This window comes from Parasteatoda tepidariorum, chromosome X1 (assembly GCF_043381705.1).
Source record: "Parasteatoda tepidariorum isolate YZ-2023 chromosome X1, CAS_Ptep_4.0, whole genome shotgun sequence".
NCBI classification, from domain to species: Eukaryota; Metazoa; Arthropoda; class Arachnida; order Araneae; family Theridiidae; genus Parasteatoda; species Parasteatoda tepidariorum.
In genome coordinates, this window is record NC_092214.1 from 28,873,554 (window position 1) to 28,889,219 (window position 15,666).

At 29.4% G+C, this 15,666-nt stretch overlaps 1 protein-coding gene across 5 annotated transcripts in view; it reads right to left on the reverse strand.

The window, feature by feature from the left end:
• Positions 1–15,666, reverse strand: part of LOC107446663 (forkhead box protein P1) — a 241,511-nt gene that overhangs the window by 146,938 nt on the left and 78,907 nt on the right. For 3 of the 5 annotated variants that reach the window (XM_071187439.1, XM_016061360.3, XM_071187442.1), the window contains exon 2: positions 3,909–3,953. The exons of the other annotated variants lie outside the window; for them this stretch is intronic. In XM_071187439.1, coding sequence (XP_071043540.1) covers positions 3,909–3,953 — 45 coding nt within the window. The remainder of the gene's footprint in view (positions 1–3,908; positions 3,954–15,666) is intronic. 5 annotated transcript variants of the gene reach the window in all.

Consider the following 15,666-nt stretch of genomic DNA (forward strand, 5'->3'; position numbering starts at 1 on the left):
GATCGGATTTTCCCGTTCTATGACTCAATCTTAATGGTTTAAATGGATGACCTCAAATATGTTAATTAGTTTGCCCCAGACGATACTTTAATTTACGAAATCAGACGCAAAAACGTACTTTCTCTGAATAAACATACCTTTCTTCTCAACAGATTCGAATTTCTGACCCTCAAAATATAGGGGGTAGCCACATTCTGGAAAATAAGGTCCCCATAGTTTGTTCAGGAGAGCGGTCCAAAGTTTGGACCCCTAAATGCTAATTTTACTTTTCGAAATATTCGAAAGAATATTTCCGTATTAGGAATATTTCCGTATTAGGAATATTTCCGTATTAGGAATATTTCCGTATATTCCGAATATTTCCGTATAGGAATATTCCTATCTCGAGAACTTTTTAGACGAACTAAAAATATTTTTTGCACAATTATTAAATTCGTTTATCCGAAGATAAATCCATGCTAAAAAATAAATTTTGGAATATATTTATTATTTTATTAAATAATCGTTGAAAAAATTTTTATTGCCAGGTATGCAGTTCTTTATGTCATTATAAAGTATGTAGTTTTACATGACAAAATATAAAATTTGGGCAGAATCGGTCAAATATTTCTTGAGAAATAGAAATTTAAATATACAACTCCTTAAAAATTTATTTCTCAGGAATTATTCAACCAATTTCGCTTAAATTTTTTATTTTGTAATGTAAAACTACATACTTTAAAATGGTCTAAAAATTGTATAAATTGCAATTCAATTTTTTTTAGATAATTAAATAATAAAAATTTACTAAAATTTATTTTTTGCATGGAATTATCTTCGGATAAACGAATTTTATAATTGTGTGCAAAAATATTTCAATTCACTTACAAAGTTCGAAATATGGAGAAATGTACAAAAAGTAAAACTGACATTAAGGGGTTCAAACTTTGGACTCTCCTGACCAAACTATGGGGAACATATTTTCTCAATTGCGGCTACCTCCTATATTTTGGGGGTCAAAACTCGGAATCCGTTGGAAAAAAGTTATGCTTATTCAGAGAAAGTGCGTTTTTTGTGTCTCATTTCGTGACTTAAAATATCATCTACACCAATTAATTAGCATATTTGAGGTAATCCCATCGAGCCATTAAGATTGAGGATAAGAGCGTGGAGATCCGATCATCAGATCAAAAGTTATTCAGAGTGATCTGTTTACTTTTTTGCGCACTGTATGCTGCGATAAAAAAACAATCAACTTAAATTACTTTGTATCTGGTGAACATACTTCACGTACTAAGACACAATCTCAATCTTTATAGTACGGGGAGATGACCCTAAATACGCTAATTAATTAGTGCAGATGATGTTATAAGTTACGAAATCAGACATAGAAACGTACTTCTTCTGGAAAAAAACATATCTTTTTTAGACAGATTTGGGTCCCCGACCCTCAAAATATAGAGGGTATTAGCTATCTGGAAAATATGGTTCAAACAGCTTGGTTAAAACGGAGCCGTCCAAACTTTGGACCACTTAATATTAATTTTACTTTTTGCGTATTTCGCTATATCTCCAGAGTTTTTTAATGGAATCGTAAAATTTTTTCACAAAATTATAAAGTTCGATTAAGTAAAGATAAATTCAGGCAATAAATAATAATTTATTACTTTTTATTATTTTATTTAACAATTGTCGAAAAATTTTGAATTGTAAGGTAAACAAATTTTTACATTATTTTTAAGAATGTAATTATATGTGTCAAAATACAAAATTTAAAAACAATCGGTGAAATAGATCCTGAGAAATTGAATTTCAAAAAAGTCAGGCATTTTCATTTGGCTGATTTCGTTCACCTTTTGTATTTTGACTTATAAAATTACTTTCTTTAAAATTGTGTAAAAATTTTAATATCTTGCAATTCAAAATTCTTTCCACTATTTTTAAATAAAATAATAATAAATAATTACTTAAAATTATTTCTTGTTTAGAATCATCTTCGGATAAATGAATTTTATAATTGTATGCAAACATTTTAATGCGCTTAAAAAATTCTCGAGTATAGTGAAATACGCAAAAAGTAAAATTAACATTAAGGAGTTCAAAGTTTGGACCACTTTCCTAATCAAACTACTGGATTCATATTTCCCGGATTTCCTTATATTTTAAGGGTTAGAAATCCAAATCTATGGATAAAAAGGTATGTTTATTAAGAAGAAGTACATTTTTGTGTCTGGTTTTGAACTTAAAATACCGTCTGCACTAATTAATTTGCATATTTGAGGTCACCCCCGCGAAACTTTAGGATTAAGTCCTAATACATGGAGATCTGAACATTAGACCAAAAGTTTTACAGAGGAATTATTATCATTATATTTTTTGCGCACACTAATGATGTTCCTTACAATTTGTAAGACTATGTAATAGAAATGGAAGTAAAGACGAAAATATAAACACAGTTAGTGCAATTCATCTTTAAAATCCACTCAAGTACTTTAATTGTAAGTAATAAGAAGGTATTGCTAACAAAACATTGTAAGCATTATTGACAAAAATTTAAAGTGAAAATACCATCCACATTCATAACTATTGTTAATTCGTTTAGTTCAGTGCTCGATGTGTGATTAACAGAAAAATAAAGGGAAAATACCATCCAGATTCATAATTATTGTGAATTCGTTTAGTTTAGTGCTCGATGTGTGATTAACAGAAAATTAAAGTGAAAATACCATCTAGATTCATAACTATTGTGAATTCGCTTAGTTTAGTGCTCGATGTGTGACTTTGCAAACTGTGAAGTAAAGCTTTTTTTTTCGATATTTGTTTTCAAGCAGCAAATACTAAAAACTTAACTTGCTTATGTAGGTGTAAAGTAACAAAGGAAAAGAAAACCAAGAGAGAGAAGAAAAAGAGAGCTTAATATATCTTACACGCATCCCATAACTCAATCAACTCTACCTTAAAGCTTTTTACTTTTGAACTGTTAACTATTGAAAGACTAATATTAGACTTGACTTCATAGACAACTCACGGCATCTCTTATCTCACTATTTCGCTGATTTGAGAGCTAAATTTCATATTAGATAATTTTTTCGATATTAAGAAAGGATAAGGTCTAAACCGCAATAATTAGTAGCTAAAATCAACTTTCATTTAAAATATTAAAGAAAAAAAACTTTGCAATTTTCCCCAAAAAACCTTTTTTATGAATGCTTAAATGGTAAAAAGACATCGATATGTAAACAGAAGAAAAAAGTAATATTTTCAATGTTAAGGAAGGTATCATTTATCATAGTTTTGCCCATTGAAAAAATTTAAAAATCATTGATTCTTTATGAATGTTTTAGATGAGTATAACATTTTGTTTGATATCATTAAATTTTATGATAATTCACAAAAAAATATGATTATAAATAGTTTTTAAGTAAGTTATTACTTTTTAATGTCTTGGTATTGTTGTTAAATTTTATGACTAAAATCCACTTCCACTCAAAATATTAAAAAGAAACGTTTGAAATTTTACCAAAAAACCTTTTTATGAATGCTTAAATGGCAAAAAGACATCGATATGTAAGCAGAAGAAAAATTGACAGAGAAAAGAATAATATTTCCAATGTTAAGGAAGGGATCATTTATTACAGTTTTGCCCATTGAAAAAATTTAAATGTCATTGATTCTTTATGAATGTTTCAGATGAGTATATAATTTTATTTAATATCATCAAACATTATGATGATTCACAAAAAAATATGATTATAAATAATTATTAAGTAAATTATTACTTTTCAATGTCTGGATATTTTTGTTAAACTTTATGGCCATAGCGCTAACAGTAAAACCGGTCTCGATCTTCTTAAAAAGATGGGGATTAGTTAAAATAAAAATTCATCCAACACATAGTATTTTTTAAATATGAAAGAAAAATTACTCACTTTTCCTAAGTGGTACAAAATCGAGGCTACTTGATCTTCAATGCTCTAAATAAGAAAATGAAATATTGATCACGTTAATGTCAGTAAAAAGAACAAAAAACTATAATTTCTTAGAGTAAGGGAGATTGACTTAATCAATAAAAAATATACAGTGTCCTACGAGAGCGGATATTCTTAATTTCAAGTAAGTTACACCTTTTTATTTAACGCTGGAATTTTTCTTGAATTCTGAAATAGTTAAGTTAATAGTTAATAGTCTAATGTTTGGTGCGTTAGGGAAAAAGGCGGAAGCAAAACGCAGATCTTAACTTTAAACTCTGACAACAATTACATTTAAATTTATTTGATATAAATTTTTTTAGAGAATTTTGAATATTCTCTCTAGTGACAGGAATTAACATAAATCATTGCAAACATTCTTTATAAATACTTTAAAAAAAAAATTTCTTCACTACTAAAGGATCAATTTCGGACATTCTTGATGTTAATTGAGTCAATGCAACACCAAAAAAATATTTTTCAAAGATAGTTCGAATGTTTAAAAATTAAAATATGAGTAAAAATTTTAAATAGGATGGTTATTTGATAAAATCCTTAACAAATTGTAGCAATAGATAAGTTCTAACACTGAGTGAAAGGCAAATTAATGTTTTGAAACAAATAAAAAAATAATCCAAGAAACGAGATTTAGAGTTTTGAAGCATGTCCAAAAATGTAACGTACACTGTAAAAATCAGCAGTTTTTTTTCCGGAATTTCTCTATATATTTAACTGTTTTTCTCAGCTTTTCACACTAACCACAAACTAATTAAGACTGTCAATTAAAATTCTAGTTTTTGCCATGCAAGATTTGCTATCCGTAACATAATTTTACTTTTTCTCGGATCATTTAACGATTATTTTCTATACTAGCTCTTACTTTTTAGTAATTACTTTATGGTTTTGAACAATGTATAAAAAAAAACGATTCGACTTTATTGTCAAATTGATACATTATTGAAGTGAAATTCTTCGAAATAAAATACTCGAACCGCAATGGCTCAGGGAACAGTGATCGCGACTCTCCATGAATTAACGAGGTTCGAATCCCGGCGATGGCTGATCGATACAAATTCTGCCGACATAAAATATTTACATTTGGTGTAAGTACAGATTTACTTCGTACCGCTCGCAGAGAGAACTTGTTTTTTATATAGTAAAAGTCCGTTGAGACAACAGATTTTTTTTGTTGCAAAAACTTGTTTTGTTACAGTAAAAAACCGATCTTATTGCGGATTTTCTTTCGTTATTTTTACGGAAAAAACTTGTTCTTGTATGATAAAAAACCGTTGATGCTAAGGTTTTCTTCGTAAAATTTATAGTTTTCCACAACCCACAATATACGAAACCATTTAATTATATTTAAAAATAATAGATTAAAGTTAGTACTTCTGACTTATTTATCAATCCTCAAATTAATTTTTAAAATATTTTCTTATGTTTTTGTGAAATATTTACGTAGCAAAATGCCACTTTCTTGCACGTAAGATAAAGTATTGTCCAAAAAATCTAATGTATGCAAAGCCGATAGTTTTTAACATAAATTAATTGTTTAAGACTATCTGATGTTCTGAAATTCGATTAAAAATTTCTTATAGTCATAATTTTACTTCAATAGAAACATATATTGCATATGTAGCGAACACCTAGGGCAGATATCATAAATATCAATAGAATTCATTAACGCTATCACTAACGCCGTTAACTCTATTATTCCCCTCTTTTGAGAAGCGCCTGTTTGGAACAAGAAATATATCAAGTAATTATATTATATGAATTTGATACTTTACTTTATCATGATCAAAGAAAAGTCTATCTAAAAAGTGTATTTATGGATATAATAATCATTTCTACCACCTTGTGCCAATTTTAACTTTACCCAGAAGACAAGAGAACTCCCGAATCAAATACAGGAATAAAATCACCAGTAATTCTATTTGATTGAAACTAACCCGTCCTTGAATTATATGAAGAAACACACTTCGTATATTGAACTCAATAGCGATGGAACTCTAACCCATCATCCGTTTAACACTAGTATTATTTGTGTCAATACTCCAGATGGTAGCTAAAGGCCCACAAAATAGCAACAACTAAGACACATGATCAAATTTAAGAAGCCAGCATTATATGGTAGTATGGAATGGAAAATAGCGTAACACCTTTTCGCTTTTATGTTAAATTTTACGTCAGTTATTGTTAAATTGGGTGACAGCTGCGATCTTTTAGGTGATGTAGGGATCTAGCACTCTAATATAAAGATCGAGCCGCTACCGCCGCATTCAAACTTATTTCGTCAGTTTTGAAAGAAGCAGTCTACTCCCTGAGTTACGCCAGCGTTTTCAGTGGTCAGAATCAAACTTCCTTATTTTGAGCAATTTTTTTTCCTTGATCAATGAAAAGTACAGTAATTTAACCTCAACTCTTGAAATGAGTATACATAATTATTATTCTTGAAATGAGTATACATAATCATAACTCTTGAAATGAGTATACATAATCATTATTCAGTTATTTTTAAATTAAAAACTAACACAAACGGGTGATATAGTAGATTTTTTGTCAGAAAGTTTTCCCCTAGTTTTTTAGGACAGAAACTAACGTTTTAGAACAGTTATTTGAATTGATCATGCATGTTTATAATATTCATAAGTTAAAAGTGAAGACAAATGTTGCTTAAATGAAAGAGAAATTCTCCATTAAAGAACAACCCCTCTAGAGATCGATTCTTAGCGAATGTGATCAACCCCCATGATCGATATGTAAAAATAGGTTACTGGACTTTCCGATGTCCTTTCCAAACTCATTCTAATGCTTTTAAATTCAATGCTAATCCTTTTCAACCTAATGTGAGGGTAGAAAAAAGAAAATGACTTGGCATTCATCTCACTTAAGGCTTGATTTCCCCGCCAAACTAAAGTCATGTGCGAACTCATTTAAAAGACAAGATTGAGGACGAATTTCATTGGCAAACCAAAATGTTAATTTTGGATTTATATTAGACATACTGCGGTAAATATGCCTTTTAAAGTTAACTCCAGATCGAGTTATGACTAATTTTAGAGATTAATTTTAAGAGCAAACAATTTATCTAACAACTATGAATAAAGATCAAAAGAGATTTGTGGGGCGCGACAAATTTTTTTTAATTAAAAATAAATAAATTCGCAAAATATAACAACTAATATAAAGAGTAGACTTTATAATTAAATAAATTTAATTGTTTTGAAAGAGGCCGCCTTTTGCAGCGATGCAGATGAGCAACATTTCATCAAGTAACCTTTAATTCATACCGCCGAAGAAATTGCTTTTGAGAAAAACCTTTTAATTGCGGCGAATCGGTCAACATTTGATAATTTTACCGTGACGCATTGATTGCTTATATTTCAGTAATTTTAATAGTTTTAATTTAACTGTATTTGGACATGACTTCAAACTAAAATACAATTACATGTAGGTTTAGATGATGTTTCTCAGCTTCCGGCTTAACTCTTGTCCATGGAAAGTCGTATAAACCAGAGAAAAATAATGAATAAAATGGAAATAATTTTATGTTCCTTGAGCGGCTTGGCACCATTAGATTCACGAACCGGTATGCCGCCTTATAATCCAGCGGCTCCTTTGACTCAGAATTGTTATTTGACTTACTTTTCATACCTTTTCATTATTTTATATTAATTTAGGTCAAAATAAGGGAAAAAATGTGATAATTAGAGTTTCAATAATTTATGGTTACGAAATATAGAATGAAACAACTGTGTATTCTTCTGTGTTAAAGGCAAATTCTTCTCAACACGACTTACTTTCAAATAATATATTTTTAAATTTGAACTTATTTGCAGTTTCTTGGATCTAAGAAAAACACTTATTCATCATTGAAATTTCCTTAATTTGTAAAATTAATTGTTGATAAATTTTTGATTATGAATGAAAACAAAAAGTTTCAAAAAGTTTTATATTTTAATACAAATATAATTCCGATAATCTAACAGTTTTTAGTAACTATTAGATTGTATTTTATGATTGAAAAATACCAAAGCATATTTCTGCTCATAATTAGAGAGTGTCAGAGAACAACATATATAAAAGAGACACCGGTGTCCCATCTGCGTCAAAGGGTTAATGACTCGCTCTCTTTTTTTTTGTGGAGATTTTCCTCTTGATAGTAATTAGTTTCAATTACAATGCAAGCTTTTGTTTCTTTTTAAAATTTGTTTCTTAAACTAAAAATTTCAAGAATAATGCTTTTTGTTTATTTAAGAAAATGTCAAACAGAAGAGCCGGTTGTTAAAAGCGGCTGAATTTGAAAACCGAGACTAATACCGGTTCGCGTCCCTGGAGCTGAAGACTACTACTTTAGAGTCCTAACTTTTGTGTACAGAAAAATAAAACGATTTCACATTGTCGTTTTCCTGATTAAACAACTCTAAAATAGATCATTAACTTCACATTCTAAAAAAAAAAGAAAAGAACAATACGTACTTTAAGATATATATTTTAAAATATTTCATAATTAAAATAGTTCACATAAGGAAAAGAACGTATAAGTTAAAAAGAAATTAGTTAGCTTTTATTCTATGAGGCAATAACTTTGTCCGAGTTTTCTTGCGGCACCCTGCATTTCATTACTTTGAATTAAAAATGAAAACTTTTTAGATCAGAATTATTAAGTTAATATTGCTTAGATATATCTTGAGAATCATAGCTTGTATACTGGAATAATAACAACGGAAATTGAATGAATAATCATTATCATTGATTGAAATCAAGTACCATCGGAATGATGGCATGGTTTTAACTCATAAATGAATAGAGCTTTTAAAGAGCCGGATATTATTGAAAGTTGAAAATCTAAAAGCATATACTGAACTTCTGATGTTACTAAAATGGCGAAAAATTCCAGTAAAGAAAACTTATGTTGCAAACCCATTCACTAATCGGAAAATAAGAAAACCAAAACTACGATAGCTCGATTCTGTTGAATCAGATTTTAGAGATCATGTGGTTAATAGGAGACTATAATTTTAGAATAAAATTGTAAAAGGAAGGTCAGAAAAAGAAGGTCTTGGCCCACCCTGTAAGGCCCTAATGCCAAATACCAAGATGATTTAACAGTTTATTCTTGGATAAAATTATTTTAACATGTTCCATTGCTTTATTTTGTAATAATCTATTTTCTGAGGGAATGTTGAAATTTTCCTTCTAAAAATGTGTCATTCTTCAAAAAAATTAGTACATCATAACAGTTTTACATACCTCTGAAGCGATTCGCTCAAAATTTTTTTTTTGTCTTTTATCCTAATTAAAAAATTGCAAAAGCTGCTGGTTAATTCGGAAATAGTCACGAAATAAAATTGTACACCCACCATTTTTTTTGTATTGCTTTGAAAAAATTAAAATTTAATAATAAAAGGACGTTTTCAAAATTTTAATTTACTTCATTTTTTTGCTGAAAAAAGTTCCCTATATACAGATATNTTAAAACCCAATTTCTTTCCAACTTTCTGACTCATTTAGGGGTAACATATGAAAAGTCTTTTTGAATCGTGGATTAACTCCACTTACTGAAAATGGAGTTAACCTTACTTTCGTGACCATACCAGTCACTTCAGGAAAAGAGTTCTATCTGAATTACTGCAAGGAAACTTAAGAATTTCAAATAGTCTTGGGGTATCGTCAACAACAAACAATACAATCATTAGAATTTAAGACTCTAGAATTTAGATAAATGAAAATGGTGTTGTAAACAATTCAAGTAAGACGTTCATACATAGAAACCAAGATTCTTTTCGTTTTAATGTTTCTGTTAAGGTATAAAAACATTTACAATGTGCTTCATATCATTTTAAAAAAAGTAAAGAAAAAAAGCAGGAAAATGTATTCTGTTTATGTAAATACATGCATTGTAGATGAGAAAAGGCGTAGACAAGATATTGTACACACAGTTTTAAGGAAAGTTTGTAACATTCTATATCATCAAGGTTTGCTTCAAGAATGGTAACACCCAAAAGTAAGCAATAGACTAAAATTTGCAACAGAGTAATTTGCTTAAAGAAAAGACACATATGTATTTTGTCTTGGGGTTGAGATAGGAAGTTTTTCCAGCAATGTGACAGCAAATAAATCGGTAATAAGAGGTTTTTAAAAAACGTAGTTCTTGAAATGTTATCTAAATAAGTTCAAGGACAACGTGCAAATTTATTTAACAGCATATCCATAAAAAGTTGTGTTTGCCTAAATTTTAAAATTTTTGAAACGTTCTAAAAACGTTATTTAACCGCAAATCAGTTATTTATTTAATGTTTAAGTGATTAGTAAATTTGATCACGCAAGAAATTATATTATCGGAAGAAGTCGAAAGAATTGGGAATTTAATTTATCCGCAGCATGAGTGAGTACATAAAGAAAAATACATAAAGAAAAAAAATATTTTGGAGAATTTCATTTGGAAATAAAAGAATAGGTAGGTAGGTATTTTATTTTTATAGCACTAGAAATGCACAATGGGCTATTGGCGACGGTCTAGGAAACATCCCCGAGGATGATCCGAAGACATCCTCGGGGATGTCTTCGGATCCCCGAGGATGCCTCACAATTGTGATATCATCACAATTTTGATCCTCTGCAGAGGTGATGGCTCCTCCGCTTTGGTAGCTCAACGACCTGCGAGGAAAATCGAGCTCTTTACGGTAGAACAGTTTAATGAGGACTGATACCGCGCACCCTCGATCCCTACGTAGGTTGATCAAAGCGGTCACCCACCCGCTTGCTGACCGCAGTCAGTGATACTTGACTTCAGTGTTCTACTGGGAACCATGTATTTCAGTTCACTGCGGAACAGTTAAAGAATAGAAATGGTAATTTTACGATTTAAAATTATACATAAAAATTAATATACAAATAATCGTTAAAGATAATTGATTTATAGTAATTTAAAAATACGGTTATAATGCTGATTAAATTGTATTCAACTTATCATTTGCTATACTTAGCTCTTTATTTAGCCAATAATAGCATAAAACCATTTATTTGGTTACATTTATTATTCATATTCATATTTGTTATTACATGCATTGTAATAAGAACTAAAATTTCGGAACGCAGAATTTGCGGTATATAGTAAGGATAAAGTTTCCATATGAATAGTTTAAATATCGAATACTTTGGTTAAAATTTTTAGAATTGTGGTTTATTTCACGAGAAATTTCTTTACCATCTAAGTATGGTGATTTTCTTCCGGGTAGAGATGGCGATGAAAAACTCAAAAGATGCTCTTTCCCCTCATTCGAAAAGAGCACCCCCTGTTTTATTACTATTTATATGCGTCAATACTTATAAATTGCGATAAAATTCCGTACATGTACATGTCAATACTAAATACCTGTCAGATACCTTATTAATATAAGTTTAAATTTACAACAATGTACAATAAATTTAAATTTATAATAATGCATAAAAAGATTAATACATAATAAGCTTGCATTCATAATAATATATAGGTTTAAATTTAAATGCTTTCTTGTAAAGGTGTTCCTTAATGTGCAAGCTAACAAATTTTTCAAAGAGAAAAATTTTTTTTTTTTTAAATAGTGAATTCACATTGAACACACACTAAGCCGTCACTAATAATATTCACCTCTAAAAATAAAAACAAAGAGTTTTAAAATGTCGAGCATTCGTAAAATAAAAGACCGTGCTCTTTATACAGCAACAAGTAATTTTCAAACTGATTAACATTATAACATAACAATACATAAGTTATAACATAACACTATATAAGTTAACATAGTAATAGGTAAGTTTAAGTTTAAATGCATACTTGTAAAAATGTTCCTTAATGTGCAAGCTAACACATTTTGAAAGAGAAAACCAATTTTTTTTTTAAATTTTTAAATAGTGAATTCACATTGAACACACACGAAACCGCCACTAATAATATTCACCTCTAAAAATGAAGACAAAATAAAAACAAAGAGTTTAAAAATGTCGAGCATTCGTAAAATAAAAGACCATGCTCTTTATATAGCAACAAGTCATTTTCGAAATGATTAACATTAAAGACGTATTCTTTCACAAAAAACCGACCGGAACAAACCCCTGTAATAACCATAGAAACTGTCTATATCGAACAGCGAAATAATTTATAGTCGGCAATTGAAATGGTCGTTGAGGTTCGTCAAACAAAACAAAGGTGTCAGCGACTACAAACAAGGACAAATCGTTGTATCGGGAAGAAGAAGAAAAAATACCACGTCGGACATTCTTGTAAGTTTCATTACAGCATCGTTCTAGAATTCGACATCTGATAATCCAGGTGGATCCTCAGAAGAGATTGGGCCGTCAACCGACCTTACGACCCTCGAATTGTTGGTGGACTCGCTTTTATGATCGTTTGTTTATGCGCAGTAAGAAATGCCGATGTGAGGAAGATAGTGTTTGTTTCCCACTACTGATTCATATCTTCTGGTATGAAGATCTGGTTTGAGTATTGGTGAAGACAATTCTCTTCACACCTGAAGACCAAGGTCGATCGGTCTGAGAGATTATCAGAAGTCCATTGGAGTTGTGGATAATGCGTGTCAATAAACATACTCTGATACCAGATCTGTCTATTGTATCATGCTCACCAGAAATGGCTTCCTTTACAAAACAATGGACAGAAATGCTTAGTCTGTGATTGCGTCATTGGATGTTATATTTTTGGGAACTATAAGCATTTATTTCGTTTCAAAAAATACGTGATCGAGTACGTCCGGTAGATGGATACAAAAGTACATTTGAATTAAATCCGCAACAATCATAATCAGTTAGGGAAATTTGCGGGATTCATAGTTATTAGTGTATCTATTTTCTACTTTTATTAACAATAGTCGATACATTCTCTCACATGAGAAATATTTGTTTAGTTTTGAGCACTTTTCAACCTATTTTAGAAATACGTACATCGTTGATACCTTACCTTAAATGTACACACCTAGAAATAATGGAGTTGGGGTTTTGTTAATGGCGACCATCTAAGTGATTTTTTTTTATAAAATAAATTTTTTACTGATTAATAAAAATTCTAGAATTCTTCTGATCTTCAAGAACACGAAATGATTTTTTTCACTTATTTGTAGAAAAGACCAGGACTAATTGTCGTAAGAGTTAGTTTTCACAATCTAAAGATCACTAACGATTAGCGGTTCACGCATTTGCATTTAGATACAATCTAAATAGCTCTTAACAATATGATTATGAACTTGTGTAGACGATATTTATAGTTACAAAAGCGGACAAAAAAGCGTAGTTTTTCAGAATAAGCATTCTTGTTTCTGTAAGATTTGGATTTTTAAATTTTAAATCTTAAGTATAACCGCAACCTGGAAAATATAATCCTAATAGTTAATGCAGTTGAATGATCGAAAGTTATAGCCAATAAAAATTAAAGTAGCTTTTTATGTATTTCACCATATATCTGAAACTATTTAAGATTATCTATAGTTTTTTCATACAATTGTAAAACTCGTTAGCCAAAGGTAATTCTATTAAAATATATTATATCCTAAATCAATGCAAAAAATCATCATTAGATTTGAATATATTTATTATTCTGGATTAATCTTAATTACGATCGAAACATTTTTCAGTTGAAAGGTACACATATGTTTTATAATTTTCACTGTCAAAATCCACAATTGAAACTGAATCGGTTTAAGAGCTCTTAAAAAATGAAATTTTAAAAATTATATGACCTTTCAAAATTTCATTACTCTTAAATTAGTTGGATACTTTAAAATTCAAAACATTTTTCATCAGCTATAAAGTAAAATAAAAATAAATAATAATAAAAATAAATAATAGAATATATATATATTTCTTGCATAGACTTATCTTCGGATAAATAAGTTTTATAATTGTATCCAAAAAAATTTCTTACATTCTAGAATAGTTTCAAACATATGATGAAATACGAAAGAAGTGAAACTAACATGACTTCGAATATGATTTTACCAGGAGGAAAAATTATACTGGTACTGTAAATCTCATATTATACTGGTACCTACCAGTAAATCTCATATTATACTGGTACTGTAAACTACCGACTTTTTGACTACAATTACCAAATTTTACTCCCTAGCAACATGGTAATTAAACCATATTTTATTGAAAACTTTACCAAAGGTCATTACCAAAACGTTTCGGTAAAATTTACCGCGCTCTTTGGTGTTTCCATAGAGCCAGAAACATGATAAATTTTACCATATTCTAGCAGTTTTGTTCATACTTTTTTTCTCAGTGCATTAATGACGTCAAACTTTCCTGACTAAGCTGGGAGAACCATACTTCTTGATAGCAACTAGCCTTCATATTCTGAGGGTTAAGAATTCGAATCTGTCAACAAAAACGGGAGTATATTTATCGAGAAAAAGTTCTAATTCGCAGCTTAAATTATCCTTTGCCTTAATTAATCTTAAGTCAATCCTTCAAACCATTATTGCATGCTATTACCTTAAAACCTGATCATTACAGCAAATGCTATGCACATATTTTATTTTTTTTTTAACTTTGTGCACTGTGCATTTTATACTCAAGAAATTGAGAATAATTTTTTGGGTTCAAAATATAATTTTTTTTAATTAAAAAAAATCATTAATATTTATGTTTTGTAAAATCCATTTGTCATCTTAACTGTTTGAAGCATATTCAAAATTTAAATTTTATTTTAAAGTGTTTCTAAAAATCATAAACCGTTTAAAATTTTAGCCAGAGTATAAAGTTGGTACAATAATTAATTTCTCTTACGTCTCGATTCTTAAAAACATAAAAATTAAACTTCCACCTCAAAGAAAATAAAAGCTATCTAAAGAGTTAGAAATTTAGTATTTTACAATTAGTTTTACTGCAAGAGAGTTATATTGAAACCGGCGCTAGATATGGGAACTTGAATCTCTCAAAAATTCAATAATTTAAAAACAGTATTATGATTTTAAATATTATTAATTTTTATTTTAGAGCAGCGGTGGCTCAAGGGATAGAGCGTTCCCCTCCCAATGAGATGAATCAGCCTGGAATCCCAACCGTGGCCGTTTGATACGAATTCTGCGAATACTCGCATTGATCACAGTGCTGACGTAAAATATCCTCACTGGTAGACGGATCATGAATTAGAATCCTCTTGCCTTGGGGCTAACCGCGAGAGGTTTTCATGGTTTTCCCCTCCGTGTGAAACGTAAATAAGCGTTAGTTCCATCAAAAAATTGCCTAATACTGGAACCAGGAAGTCGTCTTGTCTTCTGGGTTGGGATCCAAATTACAAGACTGCGTAGTTAAACATCGTTAGTAGGCTGATCAACGCTGGTTATAAAATTAAAAAAAAAATTATTTTAGAGAATTACAAATAATGCTTGTTGCGTGTAATAGTGTTATATATGTTTATAACTCTAACTAACAATAAGCGTTTGCAAAGTAATTTTATTATAAAAATTGGTTAAATATAGATGAAAAGATTAAAGATCATCAGTATATTATTTTTTATACTTATTTTTTATGAGGTTTTGTCTATAACCATAGTTTTGTGTTAATATTAAGTTTTGAAATAAAAATTCTCCACAATTAATTTTTCACATTTTTTTTAACTTAGAAATTATCAATTTCAAAGCCTAAAAAATAACATTATATAGTAGAAAATTCAAAATATTATTAAATAATAATCTTTTTTTCTTCCAATTGCTAATAG